The 21962-nt window shown below is 33.1% G+C and overlaps 4 protein-coding genes across 7 annotated transcripts; 1 reads left to right on the top strand and 3 right to left on the bottom strand.

Annotated features, from left to right (window-relative positions):
* Positions 1-2083: 2083 nt before the first annotated feature.
* WIP5 (WIP domain protein 5) lies at positions 2084-4482 on the top strand. The gene is made up of 2 exons (NM_104000.2): positions 2084-2780; positions 3877-4482. Exons 1-2 carry the CDS (start codon positions 2199-2201, stop codon positions 4306-4308), a joined length of 1014 nt encoding a protein of 337 aa, NP_175533.1. The 5' UTR covers positions 2084-2198; the 3' UTR covers positions 4309-4482.
* A 483-nt stretch (positions 4483-4965) lies between these two features.
* AT1G51210 (UDP-Glycosyltransferase superfamily protein) lies at positions 4966-6531 on the bottom strand. Its single transcript, NM_103999.2, has one exon. The coding sequence runs from the start codon at positions 6422-6424 to the stop codon at positions 5123-5125; it is 1302 nt and encodes a 433-aa protein (NP_175532.1). The 5' UTR covers positions 6425-6531; the 3' UTR covers positions 4966-5122.
* Positions 6532-7579: 1048 nt separating this feature from the next.
* On the bottom strand, positions 7580-9952 carry AT1G51200 (A20/AN1-like zinc finger family protein). Of its 4 annotated transcripts, none has more exons than NM_001198264.1 (3): positions 9672-9814; positions 9477-9509; positions 7580-8545 (listed from the first exon to the last, which is right to left on the bottom strand). In NM_001198264.1, the coding sequence occupies exon 3, from the start codon at positions 8541-8543 to the stop codon at positions 8022-8024; it is 522 nt and encodes a 173-aa protein (NP_001185193.1). In that variant the 5' UTR covers positions 8544-8545; positions 9477-9509; positions 9672-9814; the 3' UTR covers positions 7580-8021. The 4 variants fall into 4 exon arrangements, with proteins under 4 accessions (NP_001185193.1, NP_001185194.1, NP_564585.1 ...); NM_103998.3 differs by having other exon boundaries at positions 7599-8545; positions 9679-9952; NM_001198265.1 differs by lacking the exon at positions 9477-9509 and having other exon boundaries at positions 9679-9814.
* Positions 9953-13614: 3662 nt separating this feature from the next.
* PLT2 (Integrase-type DNA-binding superfamily protein) lies at positions 13615-17057 on the bottom strand. Its single transcript, NM_103997.4, has 9 exons — positions 16884-17057; positions 16578-16766; positions 15878-16325; positions 15707-15789; positions 15545-15553; positions 15350-15438; positions 15179-15252; positions 14927-15054; positions 13615-14664 (listed from the first exon to the last, which is right to left on the bottom strand). The coding sequence occupies exons 2-9, from the start codon at positions 16714-16716 to the stop codon at positions 13928-13930; spliced, it is 1707 nt and encodes a 568-aa protein (NP_175530.2). The 5' UTR covers positions 16717-16766; positions 16884-17057; the 3' UTR covers positions 13615-13927.
* Positions 17058-21962: the final 4905 nt, after the last annotated feature.

The following is a 21962-nucleotide window of genomic DNA, read 5'->3' as shown; positions in this document are numbered from 1 at the left end:
TGAAAGACCGAACTGATGCAATTGCAAAGTGCAACCACAAAACATTCACACTCGTGCTATCTCGGGAACATCTCATGTCTTTATATTCTCTCATAATTAATAATATCAGAAGTAAACTCTGTGTCAATATAATTTGGACTTTTATCCTAAGATCATCGAGTTCACACATTAATTACGACCAACAGATTTTCACTTTCAAACCCACGATCTTTGACCCATATTCACATGTTTGATATTGCAATAAGCAAATAGTTTGAAACTAGTAATCAATGTTACAATACAAGTAATATTGATTGTTATTGTATATCTACTGAAATTGTTTCATTTGGTTAAGATTCTCAATCTCGAGAAAAATGTCATTGAAAAAATAAAAACTAGGTCTTTTCTCTAACTACGTCAATGTGATTTTACATATACAACGAATTAGAAACAATTTAACCGAATTAAAAGGAAAAAAAAAAGTTGATTAAATATATTAGTTTTATTGGGTCGGTAGACTAACTCAGCTTAAAAGGATATTGAACTGATTAGTTTATACAATTTATTTTTAAATAAGTTTCAATCTGATTTGTTCAGATTTTCATTCTTATTATACATCCCATGACAATTAGCAACATATAAATAGTCTATAGAGGACCATATAATAGTTTTTTGTATCATGGTTACAAAGGCGAGAAAGAAAAAAGGTATTTCAATATTGTTTTCTTTTCTGATAAAAGAATATTTCAATATTGTTACAATCCCATGATCGACTTCCTTAACATTCCAACTCAAAAAAGAAAAACAATTATGTATTTTGTTTTGTTAAAAAGCATGTGTTAGAAACGTATATATGCATGATTAAGAACATAAATATGGTTTAAAAAAAACATATATGTGAAAACAATATATATATTTTTAAAAGCAGCAAATAAAAATTGAAATCTTTATACAAACCAGTAAAATACACATTTACATGTAGATGAATTATGAAATTGGAATTACCATTCCCAAGTAATATGTTTCTGAAACGGAGCCGACATGGAGACGAGACCACCAAAGCAAGTGCTGTCTTAGATCACAACTATCTCCTTTCCCAAAGCCATCAATATATTATCCCCACAACACCTAATTGTTTTATCAATATATAACCTCTCTCCGTAAATAGGTATACACACACATAATTATCGGTATTCGAAGTTTGAGAGGTAGAGAACAAGCATCTATATCCTTGATTTATGTATGTACTCAAGGATAAAGAGGATTAATTAGTTTGTGTCTTGGGGACCAATAGCTTCACGTACTATTTAAATTTCGAAATTTTATACCAGTACTTTATATATCCGATACTAGAGGGGATTTAGTGACATAATAGAAACATATGTATATTCGTAACCTGCATGCATGCATGGAGACGTTGTGGTACTTTATGATTGTTAAATCTTACAAACGGAATTATTATTATTTAATTTTAACGAACGACTTTTGATTATAACTGAGAAAAATAATTAAATTCTTTTATAATTTTTTTTTATAAATAAGTTACGCTAAACAACTTCACTCTAGATAGTAGACACCATTGAAGCGGTTGCTAAATGCTAATGATATCGGTCCGGTGATAGGCATTGCTTGTGATCCATAAAATTTCAATACAGTAAATATGTAATGATCTGGTGGTTTTCTTTTTTTCCTTGAAAGTTTAATCTTGTGTTATTTGATGTTTCCAATTCATGTGAGACCATCCTACACGAAATAAACTTTCTAATCACTATATGTTAGTTAAACACGATTATACATATTTATCTCCAATTCCTATTCTTGAATTTTAAGATATAATATTTCTCACCCTGAATCTTAAGTACAAGGATCTAATATTTGACTTTAAAGTGCATAACATACATACATATCAACCATTGCGAGTCCCGAAGATGGTTTCTTTATTGCTTCTTCAACTTTCTTCTTAGGTCTTTTCTCCCTCTACCTTCTCCGTACCCTTTTCTTATCATAATGAATAATCTTCCACCGCTTCGTCACATCTCAAACGTTACATATATACATACATCTATATATATACACTCACACACTCATATATATATATATATCTATCTACACACTACTACTCACATCTCATCTCTCTCTAGCACATACCCATCAAACCATATAGATACGGTGCTTTTATTCTTGATCTTCTTCTTCTTCTTTGTCTTCTCCTCAGAGTCATGTCTAATCCAGCTTGTTCGAATCTCTTCAACAATGGATGTGACCATAATAGCTTCAACTATTCCACTTCTCTCTCTTACATTTACAACTCTCACGGTAGCTACTATTACTCTAATACCACAAACCCTAATTACATTAATCATACTCATACCACTTCCACTTCCCCTAACTCACCCCCACTAAGAGAAGCTCTTCCTCTTCTTAGCTTAAGCCCCATAAGGCACCAAGAACAACAAGACCAACACTATTTCATGGACACCCATCAAATTAGCTCTTCAAACTTTCTTGATGATCCTCTTGTGACTGTGGATCTTCATCTAGGGTTACCAAACTACGGTGTTGGTGAGAGCATTAGGAGCAATATTGCTCCTGATGCAACCACGGACGAGCAAGATCAAGATCATGACCGAGGAGTAGAAGTCACAGTTGAGTCCCACCTTGATGATGATGATGATCATCATGGAGATCTACACAGAGGTCATCACTATTGGATTCCTACTCCTTCTCAGATTTTGATTGGTCCTACACAGTTCACTTGTCCTCTTTGCTTCAAGACATTCAACAGATACAACAACATGCAGGTATGACACCATTAATTCAAGAATCAACTCTAAAGACTAAACTCATTTCAAGATTTGATTTTTATTGTTCTTGAATATAGATTTGAGTCTTGTTTTGTGGGTTTTTCTGTATTTTTGTTTGGGTCGTCTAAGTACAAACTCGTTATTGATTCATGGATCTTTAGGGGTATCATTAATAGTGGTAATTAACAAGTACTAGTACTTTTAGTAATTACTAGTCTACTACTATGGCTTGTTGTTTAGTAACTAGAGAATAATCACCTTTTAAAAATTTGATCGTACACGTCTAATCAGTTTCAGGGTGTTGAATGATGATGGCTATGTAAGAGCGACCTATCAACGGGGTTTAAGTCGGAAGATTTTCTTTTCTTTAACCAACAGTCTTTTTGTCAGACTGACTCTTTATAACCCTGAAATATGCTTTTAGTACACCTACATCTTTATTGTCTCTCTTGAATTTTGTGAACTCATAAAACCCCAAAAATATTTCTTAAAAAGCTAAGGCAGAAGATAAATGTCTAGCAGATTATTTCGGAATAGAGACGTTGTTTTGTTTAAATATATTCCGAAGATAGATACAGCTAAAATTTATTCCATGCCTAAAGAAATCTGTTGACATGAAATAATGAAAGCTAATGTTAATATCTACATCTCCAACTTCACTTAAAAGTGTTTAATATTTCACATTTATATCTTACACCCTTTTTTTTGTTAAAGCACATTTATATCTTACATAAGGTTGGATTATTATTTTTGTAACATGTTCCGCATGTGTTAAAATTATTTAGTTCACTTTTAAATAACAACATAACATTTAATGTTTAATGAAATAATTTTTGGAAAATATTACATAAGCTATAAATTTTAAAAAATAATTTTTTTTATAAATGCTTAATGTTGATAATAAGTTTGGCTTTAAATGTCGATGAAAAAATGATTTGACTACTATTCATAAACATATGTATATTTTTTCATATCTCTTAAACATATACACTTAAACCAATCTTACTTTTTGATTTTTGATCAAAAACAACCAATATTACTTTAAGACTGACATCTTTGTTGTATCCGTGATCTGAAAAACGTTTTATCATAGATGCACATGTGGGGACACGGCTCACAATACAGAAAGGGACCAGAATCCTTAAGAGGAACCCAACCAACAGGAATGCTAAGACTACCATGTTTCTGCTGTGCACCCGGTTGCAAGAACAACATTGACCACCCACGAGCCAAGCCTCTTAAGGACTTTCGAACCCTCCAAACACATTACAAACGTAAACATGGGTCTAAACCATTTGCTTGTCGTATGTGTGGTAAGGCCTTTGCAGTGAAAGGAGATTGGAGAACGCATGAGAAGAATTGTGGAAAGCTTTGGTATTGCTCTTGTGGCTCGGATTTTAAGCACAAGAGGTCGCTTAAGGACCATGTCAAGGCCTTTGGAAATGGTCATGTTCCTTGTGGGATTGATAGTTTTGGAGGAGATCATGAGGACTACTATGATGCTGCTTCTGATATCGAGCAATAAGATGATAGCAACAACAATGAGTGTTAATTAGGGGTTTTGTTTATTTTTCCTCTCATGCATTAGTTGATTGTATGCACGTGTTCTTTAGTTTTGTTCTTCGGATCTTTGTTTTATTTTGTTTTGAGCTGTTTTTTTTTTAATTACTAAGAAGTTAATTATCATCTAAAGATTTTCAACCGTTAGCTTGAGATACTTTTAAGTAATAGAACAAATTAAAGACTTGTGGTGCAAGCTTAAATCAAAATGGCAAAGAAATTAAAGCCTAATTTAAATATGTAATTTTCAATTCATTTTTGGAAAAAATGTCGAAAAAATCGTGAACTTTCAAATTTGGGACGAACAAAGCATAAACTTTTAAAATGCCATAAAAATCCTAAACTTTACTTTGACATTTTGAAAAATGACCAACTTTCGTTGACCAAGCCGTTTTGAACATGGGTTGTAGATATTTAGGTTTTGAAAATGCACCCATAGGGTTTGGTATCTCTCCCTGTTTTAATGTTCCAATGATTTATGAAGTTGTATCTGAAACCCAATTTTTCGCTTTGTATCTGCTTATTAGATAACATGAGGGTTTTAAATCTAACTAGCTCCCTCGTTAATTTATACTGGTTCAAAGTTTTGTAATTCTTAGTGAGACTCTAGCTATGTAGATACTTGATACTTTGACAATGAAAACACAATTTTGTTCATTTAGAACTCTTTTTAAAAGCTTATTCATTTAGAATCATATCTTTAGAGAGCTCAATTCTTTGACAAGTCTTTCTAAATCAACACTAGAGCTTCCTCCTACTTCAGTTGCAGCTCGTGCCTTCTATCCCATCTCCTTAGCCCGAGCACGCGCCTCGCCTCCACTCTCACCCATTGTGTCAGCGATAATCCGACCCATCTCATACGGGTCAGGCACAGTCTTACCCCCTTCACATACACTAACCGCCACACCCATATGCTCCACTACCAACCTCGCATCTACAAACTGGTCTGCTTCCATTGGCCATGCCAAGATCATTGTTCCGCTAGCCATCGCTTCCAGCACCGAGTTCCATCCACAATGGATTAAGAACCCGCCAACCGCCACATGACTCAACATAGCCACTTGAGGAGCCCACCCTCTCACAATCATTCCTCGACCTGCGACCCGATCCTCAAACCCATCCGGTATCGGGTCTTTCTTAACCACCCATACGAATCGGGTCATACTCTTCTCGAGACCAAGAGCCAGATCATCACACTGCTCTTTGGTTAACACCTTTTGACTTCCGAAGCAGATGTAGAGCACTGAATCATCTGGACATCCATCTAGCCAACTCAACAATGCCTTTGCGTCTACATTGGATACGGAATCTTCCTTACTTAACCCGACTGAAGAAAGCGGACCAACACCGAAAACGCGGTTCTCACTCACTTTCTGCTTCACATACTCCATGTAATCCTCTTCCAGACACTCACAAGTATTGAAAATACAACCATAACTCGAAAAATTCATGGTACTGTCTTTAACACTTTCAAGATCTTGCGATAATGGAGACTGAGGGATTAAAGACGGGAGATGCTCTGTTTTGAAAACAGGGGAGCGAGGAAGATCCGATAAACAGACAGGCTCAGTTGATTCAAAGAGATGAGGCTTGTCAGAGACAAAATGGAGAATCGAAGCTAAGAATGCTCCAGAACTGAAGAAAGCAAAGCGAGGAATACCAAGATCTTTGGTCCATCCAAGGAAGAAATCAGAAATGAGAGCGACCGGTGGATTTGGATGAGAACTTAACCAGTTGACGATAGGCTCTCGAAGCTGACGAAGAGAAGCCATGATCAAGGGATTTCCGTAACCACCTAGATCTTTAACGTTTTCAACCCCGGAAGGGATTAAAGGATGGTGAGGGAAAGGTAAAGTGACGACGGAAACAGCGGATGGATGAGCGGAGAGAAGAGGAGAGAGGTAAGGAAGGTTTTTAGGAGTGACGATGATGGAGACTGTGAGGCCACGAAGACAGAGTTGATGGGTTAAGTCGAGAAGAGGAAGCAAGTGGCCTTGTGCTGGATATGGAAACACCATGATGTGAGGTTTTAAACTGCCACGTATAGTTTCCGGTCGCGGCTGCGGCATTGCTCTGTTCATTTCTCGGTTGTTGTTTACGCTCGGTGGTGATATTATAGAATGATGTGTGTGTTAATGTACGATGATATGTGCATTGGCATTTTATATGTCTAGATTTTTTGTTGACCAAAAAAAAAACACGAGTCTAATTTTTTTTATCTTTTTTTGAAGTGTGTTATATACTTAAATTGATGAGATTATGTATGCCATGTGTATAGTTTCAATTTGGATCCAAAACGCGAAAAAAATATCAAGTTAGTTGTATCCTCTAAAGTCTAAACTAAATAGAAAGAAATCTACGTAAAACTAGAAACAAAAATTAAATGCAAAATAATGATTCATGAGAGTTGATTTTCATCTATATTTAACAATGACATTTTGTTCTAATTAAAAAAGAAATAATAATTGGTAAGTTTAATAATATATTATTTAGATATTCTATATATTTTAATTAATTTGAAGAAAAACTTCAATTAGAAAAAGTAAAAATATATGGAAAATCATAAAATTTCTTGTATTTATATTTGATGATGAGATCAAACAAAAGTAAAGAAAAAATAGTAAATTTTATTGTTAATTATTACTATTATTTTGTTATTATTTATTATTATTTTAATTTTTGTTTTTGTTGTTCTTTAACAAAACAAAAAAAAATATTGTTTGGTATTTTGGTGAAATCAAACAAAACTGAAAGCGGAATAAGTACGTAGAAGATGCGGTGCTGGGGTTTATGAGGAAAACGAACGTACGCTTGATTGTTTGCCAAATCTTGCGGTTGAGATAGTTACATGTGTCTCTAGTGAAATGGTTGCGGTTGAGAAGGAGTTGCGGTGAAGCAAAAGCGCATCAGTTATCACTATCAGTGATGACTCATCAAAAAACCGGTAAAATCAGATAAAACGCCGTTTGTTGTGTAGGCAATGAACCAAACAGTTCCAAACATTTTTATACGATGTCCTCAGGAACTAGTATATAGTATGGTGACGTTTAAAGCAACTCCTACGATGCCGTTTAGAGCAAGTTGATACGATGCTTACGCAACTTGATACGACGTCGGTTTTTCACATAGGACATGTTGTAAAGCAAGTGAGGACGACACCCTTTGGAGCTTTTGTCTCCTTACGATCATCTCCTTCTTCTATGGTTATGGGCGTTCGTACTCAGAACAGGAAAAAGCGAGCTCTTCAGTGTTTATCGACCCATATATACACATATATAGTAAGCTCATGACTTTGCAAAGTTACATAACTCACCAACCAGAGAAATTGAAAGGAATCACTGATTGAAGGACAAACACAGGCCTTTTTAAATAAGCTTCATGTAGCTACAGAGACAATCTCAATATGATACAGACCAAACAGGAAACAATAACACAGTGCTCAAAAATAGTAGAAAGATAAACACACAAAGCATTTTTTTTAAGAGCACGTTTCTCTGCTTGCAAACACAGATAATAGAAAGTTCCACACCACAGAGAGATGGAAGACGCTAAAGATCAAGCACGCTTTCATTCGACCTTATATAAAACCTTTTTAACATGAGAATACTTGAACCAGACACAGACAGGAGAAGGAAACACCAGGCCACCTGATGAAACCAGAGAAGTTTACTTAGATTTTCAGATTTTGTCAAGCTTCTCTGCTTTCACAACCGGGTTTGCCTTAGCTATCGCCTCTTGCGCAGCAGCATGGTAATTGAAGGAGCAGTCATGTACGTCTGCATAGCGGTGTGTTCCGCAGAAGAGGCTCCCACAGCGACATTTGAATCCAGTCAGGCCAACCCGCTTATTGCAAGTAGTACATCGGCTTGGTCCCTTTGGTTTCGCAGCTTCTTCTGGTGCTACTACCTCTGCAACGACTTGGACAGAGGATGGCTGTACAGAAACAGTCATCGGCTCAACGGATTTGGTTTCAATATCGACCAACGCAGCGGTAAAGGTTTCCTTTATGATGTTGCTGGATGACGATGTTCCAGACACTGCAGATGCAAACTTAGCGCCCTGCTCCTGTTGGAACAACATATCCTTGTGACACTTAGAACACATGTTCATTGTGGCAGCGCTTCCAAAGAAACCGCAGTTGTTAGTACATAGCTTGGGACCTTCAGGTGGGCTTTGGCATCCTGTCTTGTCGTGGTCCATTTCTACATTTAAAATCAGCCATCTTCAGTCTCAGTGACATGGAAAAATAAAACAAAAATTCGCAGAAGATTCACGATGATGAGTACATTTAAACCCAATCAGTATCATCAGTTGCCTTAGAAAATCAGTGCAAAACATACACATGAAAATAAGCAGATGAACAATTCTTTTCATGAAATAACTTATCTGGATACCTTACACATGATCTTCATAGTTTATAACCACACTACCTATAAGCACCTTCCTATAATTCAGGATCTTTAACTAAATAGAAAGAAGAGAACAAAAGCAAGCCTAGAGCCATTTCTCTGCTAACTCTAGAACCTGAAACAGACAAACAAATCTTGCTGACCTGTTTTCTAACAATAAGCTACCCAACCAAACAGAAGTGTCTAGGTTACCTAGCACCTAGTACCACATTCATTAGGCAAATTAGAATCATAAATGAATCATTTTAAAAACATTAGAGCAGCTAATCTTATTTCTATCCAACACTACTTAGAAATTAGCCTCTTATATCAGCGTAAAGCTATAAACTTTCAAAGCAATTCATTTCAAGCTTCTAAAACATGCAAAACTCACATACTAATCTAATTTCCATCTAACACTACCTTTCTTAGGTTACAACTTTTCATAGCAATTCATTTCAAAATTCAAAAGCATACAAAACCCACATAGCTAATATCACTCATATCCAACACTACCTCTCTCCACAGAAATGAAAATTTTCAAAACTTAGCCTTTTAAATCAACAAAAACAAGAGTTACAACTTTTCACATCAATTCATTCAAATTTCCAAACACACACAAAACCCACATGCAAATATAACCAAACAATCAAATCATTAAACAATCGAGAACCATAAAAAAGAATTCACATCAACAGCTTACAAATGAACCCTAAATAAAACCAAATCCCAAAAGCTAATTCACCTGTTTGCCCTTGAAGCCTTGATAGATCGGTCCCTAATCAATAAAAAAGAGACAAAAACAGAACACATAAGTTGACCGAACAAAGGCCTCCCACACAAAGGAGGAATCGAATCGAAATGGAAATGAAATTAGAAAACAAAATCGAGACCCAGAAAAGATTATAAAGGTGAAAGCAAAATAGAGAAGAAGAGAAACCCTTTACCCTACGAATCTCTCCGAACAAGATCGTGTCTGCTGGAGAGATCCAGCAGAAGCTGAGAGGTAGAGGAGAGAAAGAAAGAAAAAAGGTCGGCTTTTTAGGCTTTTTTTTGGTTTGTCTCGACGATTTTTTTTGTAGCGACGTTTATATTTTCGTTTCACACCGTTTGTGCTAGAGTCGGCTATGACGTGTACGTATCTTATTGGCTCTGCTTTTGATTTTTTTACTCATTTCAAATTTCAATTCATTTTACTTTTTTGAAAAAAAGAGTTAAGGCTTCCAAATGTTAACTCGCTTTTTTGAAACGGAATTAGACACTACATTTTTCAAGAACAATTAGTTAATTACCAATAGTTTGAAAATGATATTAAGCTTTTTGGTTAATATCTAGAATATAATATATTCTTTTTCCAGTTTTATTATGGTTATTGTTTGACAAGTGTTTGTAAACTTCTTAATTAATAATAATCTTTTATATTTTAAAAATTTATATATTAAGAGGAGATGGGTAACATAGTTGTTGAGGGAAGAATTGGGCTTCCTCCAATTCAGGTTTTAATTGGAATAAACTCAAGGAATGGACAATGTCCAATAATAATTAAGGTAATTGGGTCTATTTTCAACTTAAAATTCGTTTGGAAGAAAACCTAATCGATGAGTTAGCGTCTATAAAAAGCCGAAACCATGTCAATAGGTCGGAAGGTAGATCCACCAATTTACTTTGACATATGTCCTATCTTGGTTCTTATAAATACAAAATAGCAAGTCTTGTCACAAGATCTACACTTTATGTTGACATAGAGAGAGTGCACTATTAGCTCGTCCTCAAACCCATCGAGCTTGTCCAATATTAGTCAGCTCGTTTTATATGTCGTTTGGTCCGCCTCTTGTTCATACTAGTCGTTTCAACAGGACAACCCTTATAATTCGTTCACTTCTCCTAAATTCGGACTCGTTTGATTAAAGAAAGATTCTTCTTACTTTTTTAGGGATTTTTATTTTCTTACTAATGTGTTTTGTGCATCATCCATAATTTCGCATATTAATTTATGTAGTATGACATATAAATTAATGTTAATAGGTGATAGTATATGTTATGAATCTAATTTTGTGCTAGAGAGATACATAGCATACAATATATATGTAACTCATAATATATAATTTCATTCCTTATGTAAACTGAGAATTAAAATCATCCATACATTGCTATTAAATTATATTTTTGTGAGATTTCTACAAATTTGAATAGAATTTTTTTGAGTAATGTAATGAAAAATTACAGATTATGTGATCATTAGTGTTATTGATAATGGATTGTGTATCAACAACCACTTATATAATTTTGGTGATAATTGCCAATTAAACAAGATTCTTTCTCGAAGAAGTATCCGACAAGAAGATCTAGCTATGTTTAGCAAATTTTAATGGATGCAAGATAACTCATAAGCAATTGTATTATATGAATAATAGATAATTCATGAAATGAAGTCAGAGTCTTGAAATAATTTTTCTCCTACCACTAAACAACTTCTTCAAAGACATATTGGAGCCACTCACATCCTACTATGAATATCTATGATCTCATTTTTCTAGATAAGAGGCTATAAATTTGACAGAGATTTAAGCAATTGTTAGACAACAAAATTATTAATAAAAGAATGGTTCTTATTAGTTCAAGTATCTACAATGGAGCATATACAATCTCATGGATCACATCTATGAGAAATATATACGGTTGTATATAGTTATAAACTATATAAAACTACAGTTTCACTTCTCTAGTTTATGTTTATTTTATTTTAAAGTCTTAGCAATCATTTTAGCAAAAAAATTATCTAACTATTTTGAGACGGTAATCATTCCAAAAATCAAGTATTTTTGTTTAAATGTCACAATACAAGAGTCTCTTTGTTCTGAAGAGTTGTATACTAAACAATTGTAAGCTGATCTAACATGCGAGTTTTATAAAGACATGTCTAAGGATAATCAAAGTATGGTTTCCTAATGTAAATAATAAGAGATATTTTTAAATTACCACTAATTATTTCTCCTACGGATGATCAACTCTTTAAAAAATATCAATTATTAACTTTACTTTCTTTCTGAAAGTCAACAACCAAGACTTTTTTTTTTGTGTGCAACTCAACAACAAAGACTATTCTTACATTATACACATAATATGTACCTGCATATCCGTGTACTTCAATTGAATCGATCAAAAATGCTAAAACTTCCCTTGTGTCTCTTAGATTTGTAAAGTCTAGTACTTGTAACATTATCATTAATTGTAAGCACTACAAAAATCAGAGAAAATACATACTTTTGGGTTTGAGCAATACTTGTATTTCACTGTCTATTCTCTAAAATCATAAGCCAAAAGCATTTTGTTTGGCTATTCAACAAGTTAAAATGCTAGTTTATTTCTTTGTCATTTTTCAAAGTGAATTGAACTCCTTAATTAGTCAGTTATATATGAAACAAAGAATACAATATATGTTATTTGTTTTACTTTACATGCAATTTTGAAAAACAGAATATTATACAGTTATGTGAATAGTTATCTAAGAAGCTTTCTCTTAACAGGTTAAGTCCTTGATTGTCGATTTTAGTATGGAAAAAATCAATGTCAGTAAAAAATAAATCCATTTGTTGATTAACAAGCATGTAAGCTATACAATCATACCTTGAAGGGGTAGAATCATTTCTCACCGAGAAATAGTCTTCTGAAAGTGATGATTTGATTAAAATCTCTAAGAATGATCCAAGATTTGGTGTTTGGAGAAGTGGAGGAAGTTATACACTACTAATTTCGTACAACGTTTTGTTCTACCAGCATTTTTTTTATAGATCAATGCAACAGTGAAATGAATGTTATTTCTATGTGAGTAAACGCATAATCACAGATCTCGAGCTACCCATATTTTTTCATTCTTGTAACGACCAGAAACTCAGATAAGTATGTTTTTAAACTCCTTCCCAAAAGGCATATGCTTTGTGACCCAAGAATTAAGCTTCTTTCCCCATTATTGGTTGTTGAGGGACTTGAGAGTTGTAGTCCTTCCAAAAGAAACCTTTCTAATAAGCAAAAATTATGTGCACACTGACTAAATAGAGTTAAAGATTATGTATAGAGACATAGTAAGCATTATAATTATGCACAATTTTCACTTAAATTCATAAATCTACATATACATTTTTGCATATATTTTGTGAAATAAATCATGGAGTTGTGACTTATTTACAATGGCTGCCACTAAATTTTAATTATTTGATTTTTTTAATTAATGGTTTGATTTTTTACGGCAATTAATTGTGTAACAAACCAAAAAGATTTAAAATATATGGCAATCCCATATGTCACGCAAAACATAATAAATTATCTTCTTTTTATCTCACCTACAATATTCATTAAATCTTAAAACAACAAAAATTTGAACTATTTGAATTATATGTATTAAATTTTGGCAATAAATTAAAACAAACATTGTGAAACAAACCAAAATACATTTACTATCCCGTATGATGAACAAATCCAATTATATGTGCACCTAAAAACATTCATTATCTTGGTTTGAATCTTCCATGGAATTAAAAGTTCATAATTTTTTCGGCATAAAATCACAATCACAACTAATTCCACAACTAATATTTAAACTTATAAAAAATTAAAATATCATGAGACGAAAAATATAGCCGGACGGGTTTGGATAGATATGAAATATAGCAAGATGGATTTAAATTAATATAACACAGGTTAAATATTTATTTTGTTATTTTATCATCATTAATTTTTTTATTTACAACATTAATATAAAATTATATAACTTTAATACTAAACTAAAACCGTAAAATTTAATATTATTATATATATGAATAAAATATTTGCTACGTGGTGTACCATGGGTTAAATCCTAGTAAGTATGTATAATCAAATAAAAATATAAGAACAATAAATCTTCAATTATAAATTACGAATACAAGTTTGAAAAATTAGTCAGAAGGGTTAGCTTTTAAACAAAATTCGGGTACTTTCTAATGTTACTATAGTACCCCTAAAAAGACTAACCCTCGAGGACTCTGATAACCGCCGTCTACAAGTTTTATCATCTTCGCCGTCAAAAGTAAGAAAATAAAACACTAAATCCTCTACTAATCAAGAAGACTCCAGCCGATCCTAATACTTGTGGAAATTAAAGTAGCTAATTATTCCATACCCTACCTTGCCTCGCAAAAAACACAGAGAATTCATCTTTTATTCATTCCACATCGTGAAAACACCTCCTGGATTCGATCCTTGAGCAGACTCTCCACTATTCCATCCTCCATACCCTGTAGCTCCACCGGAAGGAGGCATATCGTAATCGACTTTCACGGCTGGAAACTCTTCCTCAGCCGATGATCCAACGGTAGAGCTTGACCCAATACCAATCCCATTGTTTCCAAGAAACCCTGAAGTGTTGTTATTATCAGAGACAAATCCATGAAGCAGACCAGGGTTACTCTGAAGATAAGCATTGTAGAGCTGTGAAGTGTGACTAGAAGACTGCAAGTAATTGTTGGTTTGTTGTTGGTGAAGATGAAGCTGCGTCTGAATGTAACTAAAGGAATCATGATACTGAGAGATATCGTTGTTGTTCTGTAGAGTAAGTAAAGGCTGATGATGATGAAGATGCTCAAAAGGTTGTTGAATGCTTAGAGGGTAAGGTTGAAGCTGAAGCCTAGAGCTGGAAGCAACAGAGCTCGAGCCGCTCGCTGCACCATATTGATGGAAATTTGATCCGAGGGCTATCATTTCCTCTCGTTTTCTTGATGATTCTAGAGCTTGAGCTTCTTTGAGCCGTTTAGCCGCACCACCTCCTATAGGAAGTGTGTTGCTCTCCAGGATGGCTTTCACATCATACCGATTTATCTCAAAGTTTGTAACCGCGTTTAGACCTCGAAACTTTATCGCAGCTATGTCATAAGCTTCTGCTGCTTCTTCCTCCGTGCCTGAGCAAAATATATGAATATAAGCATGACCATATATCTATTTAAGCTTGTAAGTGGTGTTAATTCACATAATTTTCTATAAAATAAAACTGAATTATATTTTTGATATTAGATTAAACTTAATATTTATATCTAATGATCTCTATATAGTACTCACCAAAAAAAAAGTGATCTCTATTTAGTTTGAAACGGTCTTGTATATCATTTAGGAAGACATGATTTGAGAGAATTATATATAAGCATGGTTAATATTTATTCTTACTGAATGTTCCCAAGTAGAGATCTTTGTTTCCAGCAACTCGGCCGATCCTTGCTTGCCATCTTCCATGTTGATGATGCCTTGTTACTCCACGATACATGGATGCACCACGCGAGAATCCGCTACTTTTCCTGCAATTGTTTACGCGAGGTTCTTTAATTAGAAAGTTTTTTCATAGAATTATCTGATTAGAAAGTTCCTACTTAGCTTCTATTTGAAGTTTTACATTCAAGGTCCGATTAAAAGGAAAATCACCTTCTTATAGAAGCCACAAACTCTTGTCTCGTCATGTTTTTCATCTCCTCTACTTCCTTCTCGTAGTTAGTTATCTAAAATACGCAATCAAATAAAAATTACGGAGGAACTAACGATATTATCAACAATTATTACAATTACAAATATTCATGAAAATTTGAAATAACTTACCGGAAAGTTGGTAGTAGTAGAGGGACCCCAATATTTAAGTGCAGCTAGATCATATGCTCTGGCTGCTTTCTCTTCTTTGTCATACCCACCTGAGTGCATAGTCCGATTAAACAAACCATTCTTCAGTATATACATTACTTTAAATCAAATTATAATCAATAACAAAAGAAAAATGAAAGAATCATTTATACTCACCTAAGTAGACTGTAGAGATTTCGAAGAAGTCCAAGATACAAACATCAAGAAAACATAAGAATGATGAGGAACATAATTAGTCCGAAATTAAGATTTCGATCGAGACAAGACCGAAAGAGGAAATAAAATGAAGTAATCAATCAAATAAATGACTACACTTACCTTGTCTTCCTTTCCTTGATTGTCCTTCTCTTCTACAGCTATTATCCCAAAGATGAGCTTCATATCTACCGGTCCATCTATGTCTATATATAACACCCCAAAAAATTAAGTAACAAATTTATATACGCATTTTATTATTGTCACGCGAAAAAATTGAGACATCTTAAACACCTTGTAACTCCACGATAGATAGAGGTTCGTTGTCCAAAAGTTTCCAAAGTCCGTCTCGGTGTAGCCTCAACGATGGCTCCTCCACTTGTGTTGGTAGTGCTGCTACTATTATCGGCACTAGTCTCAGCCGGCGAGGCTTTCACAGTGGCGACTTCTGCAGCGGCAGCTCCAGTACTTCCCATAGAGAGAGTGAGAGATTGCAAATTGTGTGCACTCTCTTGAAGCTCATAATTATTAGGAGCATTAGAGGCACAAGTGACGACTGTAGGTAACAAGCTATTGGTTTGAAAGTAGTAGTCGGAGGCGTTGGTTTGATGAATGTCGTTATAAGGTACGAGGTTGTGATCGGTGTGATGATCCCCCGATTTGCTCACTCCTAAGAAATCAGCCACTTTTGGAACCTCTCCACCTTCGCCGCCTCCACCATGTGGATTGATCATATTCCATCCTAATTAGAAAGAATATAATTAATTATTTTTGTGGTGAAAACACAAACAAAAATTTGTAAAAAAAACAAGAAAATATATGAACATAACAATCTTAAAACATGTGCAATGATGCTTTCGATTTTACATGTCTTAATATTTGAACCCTTCGTTTTTAAAAGCTTTTAACATAGCAAATAGTATATGTTTAATAAAAGAATTGCATTAAGGCCTTGAATATGAACATACATATACATAAATGTGAGTGCACATACCTTGGTTTTGAAAAGGGTTGTCGATATTGTCGTTGACCAAACCTAGATTGAAATGAGAATTTTGTGAAGAGTGAATGTGAGGCGGCAAAGAAGAGTGAGTTGGTGATAGAGGGAACGCGAGCCAGTTGTTAGAATTCATTTCCCTTTTCTTGGAATCAAAGCTTAAACCAGTGAGGTATATAATTTGATCTGAAATGATAGGAATTGGAAGAAAAAAAAAATGATTAGAGACGTATCACAAGATATATAAGTCAAGAGATTTGAGAAACGCAAGTTTGGTAAAGAGAAATCATGAAGAGGTATTACTTGTCAAGGATTGAGAAGAGGAAGAGATCTAGTTCTGCTTTCTCCAAGTATGGCTGCAAACAAAATCCTTGCCTTACGTTCTCTCTCTAGAAAGTAAAAACTATATATATATATCTCTCTCGTAACTTGAAGGTTGAAACAAAGGAGAAGAAGATTTCTGTTAAAGTCTTAAAGATAATTTTTAGGAAGCTAAACAGGTTTTTTTAAAGTTAAACCTATGGCTCGCTTTAAATGTTTTTAAATAATCCTTTTATGATCTCATCAAGGAGGGACTGATGTAAATTAATTTAGCAACCATTAAAAAGATGCAAGTATATATAGAAATAAAGTAGAATTTTTATGCACAACCACATTTATAAATAAAATAATACTACATTGAATGGACTTTAAAATAATGTTGGCACATAAAGTGACTAAAATGAATACAAATGCACTTCTTTAAAATATCTGTTTGGCAGATCTGTATATGATATTGAAATAAATAGGGACACGAGTGTCGTAAATAAGACAAATCTACGCTTCCAACTAGAAAAAGTCCAAACCCTAATTCCCTCTCTCTCTCTAAAGTTTAAACCAACAAAAAATTAAAATCACCTCTTTCTCTAAATTACCCACTTGGATTATTGGAACTCACGTCCCTCGTTTAATGCGATTAATGACTCCCCTAAGCCCAGCATTCCCACACTCCGCAAATCATCTCTTACCATTGACCATATTTTCTTCCCTCTGATCTCTACATACTAACATACACATGTACATACATATCCATATACATGTGTACGCTCACGGCTACGTATTCGTATACGTCTACGTGTTCACATACATGCAATCTCATTGAGAGAGTCCAAGATATGAAGATAATATACATAAAACAACAATTGGATCGATCCTCTTAAATTATAGTTTATTTGTAGATCCCCGAGTTCATTGCATGTGTGTACGGACATGCAATATTATATGAACAGACGTAATTAATTAAATATCAACAAAGCACATTTGGTAAGAGTAAAAGTCACTCTTCGTTCAAAATAATTTGAATATAAGTGAGACGGAAGAAAAAAGGAATAACATCCTATTAATAAATATTTTTCTCCTGTAAAAAGAAAATTAGTAAATGGAGAAAAATTGGGGTGGGATTTTGTTTTGGCTTTCCCGAGTTAAAATCTGTTGACCGATTAATTGGATTTCGCACCCGTCAAAGTGAGATAGTATTGTTAAGTGATTTGAATAAATAAAAATAAAACAATATTTAAGAGTTAAAAGATACAATTACTTATGTCCTAGGCACACTAGAAGCTCGTATTGTGCTAGGAGCCAGGTCTTTGTTTAGTCGCATGCCTTTGTGTCATCCATAACACCGTTCATATTAATGTATATGTACATAATAAATACTGTATAGCTAATTTTTTGTACATTCACCGTAACAGAGAATCGGTCAATATTTAACACTAACCACACTATACATCCTCTTCAACAAGAAAAAAAAAACTCAAGTTCCCATTTACATTATAGAATTTATGGCATTCGTTTTGGTTCTCAATTTATAATTTTGGTTTAATATTCTACTCTATAAGATGAATTATTACCTTTATAGATATCCGTAATATCATTATATAGATATCCAATAATCCACATTTTTAACTGAAGAACAAACAAATCTCACGTAGATAACTATATTATACTATTGCTTCAAATGGATGAAATATAGTTGAATGATTGAAATTTTTTTAGTTGAAAAAAAAAAAGTTAAACATCATTCAGCTCATTCATCTGCAAAAAAAAAGTTAAACATCATTCAGATCATTTCAAATGGTAAAAACTGAGATGAATAGTCATTCAACATTTTCAACCTCTTATATAATTCAAAATGAGAATAAGTTACTATCAGGCATAAGTTAGTAAGTTACTATCCCAACAGTAAGACAAAACTCTAAACCTTTCAAGAAAAAAAAAATATATTATTTAATTTCAAAACAAAGTACCTATCACGTCTTGCTTAAAACATGCAAATCATAATTTCAAAGATTTACTATGATATAAATGCAAACAAATAAAACCACAATACATGGATAAAGTTACAACACATGTTCGAATATCACATTATTTTTGAAGAAATGTTTTTTTAATTACTATGGACAGTGATGATTATATATATAATATATAGATATATTCCTAGCAAAAATTAGTGAGGAGAGATCAATGAGTTGAGGAAACATGATATCATTTTAACATTAAACATTTAATTTCCATTGCCAGAAAAAAAACAAAAGAGGGTTAGGGCTCACCCAAAATATATTTATATAGCAATAGGCCCGCTTCAAAGTTTATACATCTTCCTTCTATATTGCTTCTTATATATGTGTATAAAAAATGTCTATATTAAAAAAATTCTATTCAAAATAAATTTCCTTTTTTGCTTTCCTCAAACTGAACTTACTCAGAGTTCAGACTGCTGCCTCTGAAATAATTAATGCTCCTAGAATCTAAAGAATAATAATCAAATAACGATATGGTGTCTAACAGCGATCAACTGATCATATGATTAAATATGTAAGGAAATAGTGATCATATGATTCATAATATTTTTGAAGATTTTAAGTAAAACAAAGGACAAAAAAAAGGAATCACCTGTTGCCATTTTACAACAATTTCCCGCCAAATTAATGACTTTTTCCTAAATATAAGATTAAAGAAACAGTGAGTTTGACTAAGAAAAGGTAACAAGCCAAATTGCATGCATGTTTAGCATAATAAGATCTAGCAAATTACTGTCTACATTGATAATTATTCTCGACAAATTACAATTTACAACTGCGATTATATGCAACACATATCCGAATATAGTAAAGTGTCTATGTTCACTTTACTTTCTTGAAAGTCTTCAGTTCTGTTTTCACAGATGTCATTTTTTGTAAAAGTACTCACCAAACCAAAAAGAACAACTTTCATTCAGATCCACAACCAAAAAAAAAAAAAGGATGAAAGGCCATAGTAGGAATCAGACAAAAGAAGAAGAAAGTAAAAAACAAAACTGAAAAAGGTGTTATGACAGAAATAAATAAATAGAGTGATTAGGTAAAAGAGTAACTGATCCATTGAAATGTATACCTAAAAATTATAGAATTATTACAATAGATTAAAGCGAGTTATTCAGTATATAGAAATAGTTCTTCAGGTTCTGGTCTAAAAATAAACAAAAGATTAAAAAACTTACAGAAATCCGGAAGAATCTAAGACCAGCAGTAATGGTGGTCTCTCTTATGAATCCCTTATAATAAAAATAAAAAAAAAATAATTAAAAAGAGAAGGACAGAGGAGAGAAGAGATCCAAAAAACCTTATTTAAAGGACAGTCTCAACCCTAAATATACACGTGTAGTTCTTTTAGTAGTCAAACTCTATTAAAAAACTAAAATATAATAACAACATTAAAATATTATTATTATTTTGGTTTTTAGGGACTCATAAGATAGACCACCATTCATGTTGCTCTAAGGAGTTGAAATGTGTGTCGAGAAGGGTAAAGAGAGGTGCAATTTGTTGTCTTTAGCCACCGGATATCACCGGTCATTACTTTTTTTTTTATTGGCAACGTTTCAGATTTTGGTGTCTTGTTCTTGTAATATCTCCACCGTCACGTGTCTATTTATTCGATCAAAAATATTGTCAATTTATGTTCTGAGTTAGGTTTGGCTTTGCATGCATTTTATAAAAATGAACAGAATTGACAAAAGAAAATTGCATATAGAAGAAACTGAAATTGGTAAAGAAGAGTTTTGGCCGTATCATTAAGAAACAAGAGAGAATTATATATAGTATTTGGGCATACTATATATAGATCTAGTAAAATCAGAATATTGTAGTATATATATACTGTATAAAACAGATCTGGTAGGGCTAAAACAATATTTTTTTAATCAGTTACGTTGGAGTAACTTTTTTTGGGAAGTATATAAGACTAATTAATTTTCTATTTCAAATCTTACACCTGGTAAGATACTTTGAACCAATTCTACGGATAGTAGTAATTATACATACACTATATTCGACGTATGCATGCATCTTAAATGCACACATCAAAGGATGTGGAAAAGCTTATATTTTAGTGTATCTGGATGATTCAATTCTAAACAGTGAATCAATGTCAAAGCTACGTAAATATGATTGGTGAAGTGTATACATCATTTCTGTTTTCAACTTTTTTAATTTCTCGAGTACTAAAATGCAAGAAATATATATACAATGTGCTACCATTGTATACATATCTATAAATCCTTCACTGATTAATGCATCTTAATGCATGCATACACATATTTTATCTGTCTATGCATGTTTTTACGGCATTTTCTAATTTGTATATTAAATATGGTACTTAAGAAAAGAAACATTAACATTTATTTTTTAAACTGCATAGAACAGATAGAAGACGATAATTTTACAAACAAAGTCATAATCTTGATCAAACCCTAGACACAACATAAATAAATATAATCTTTAAACTATTGTTATATAGTACTGGCAAAAATAATCAGAACTTGGGCAATAAAGGACATGAAATCTTGGGAAGCTAGCATAATTAGAATAAAGAGGTAATTAATCAACTTGGGGTACTAAATAATGAAACACAATAGCACTCCATAATTTATGTTTCGTGTTTCTCTTAGTTAGCGAGTACATTATATAATTGTGTCCTTGATGAATTTCATGCTTGAAATCTTGTGCAAAGAAACCACTTAATTTAGCCACCATAACAAAGTCGATCGGAACGAAATCCTAAACCCAAATGTTGTTGTGCAGTTTTAGTCGGTTTGGGTATTAGAATGCCACTTATTGAAATCATCGACTTTACTCGAACAAATCGTTTAATTTAATGATGTATAACTTACCTATATTGTCTATAATATTCTCTCTATGCGGTAGTCGGTGAAGAAATTAATGAAACAATTTCAGCATGTGGTGTCTTTATATACATATTTGAATTATAGGACACTATAAATATTGCACAAATTCGAAATGAGATAAAGGATAAATATATACATATAATTGACATACAATTTACCGGGTTAGTTTATGTCGGGTA

Source organism: Arabidopsis thaliana, assembly GCF_000001735.4.
Source record: "Arabidopsis thaliana chromosome 1 sequence".
NCBI lineage: Eukaryota > Viridiplantae > Streptophyta > Magnoliopsida > Brassicales > Brassicaceae > Arabidopsis > Arabidopsis thaliana.
The sequence above is the reverse complement of the archived record's forward strand: the minus strand, read 5'-3'. Positions and strand labels throughout refer to the sequence as shown.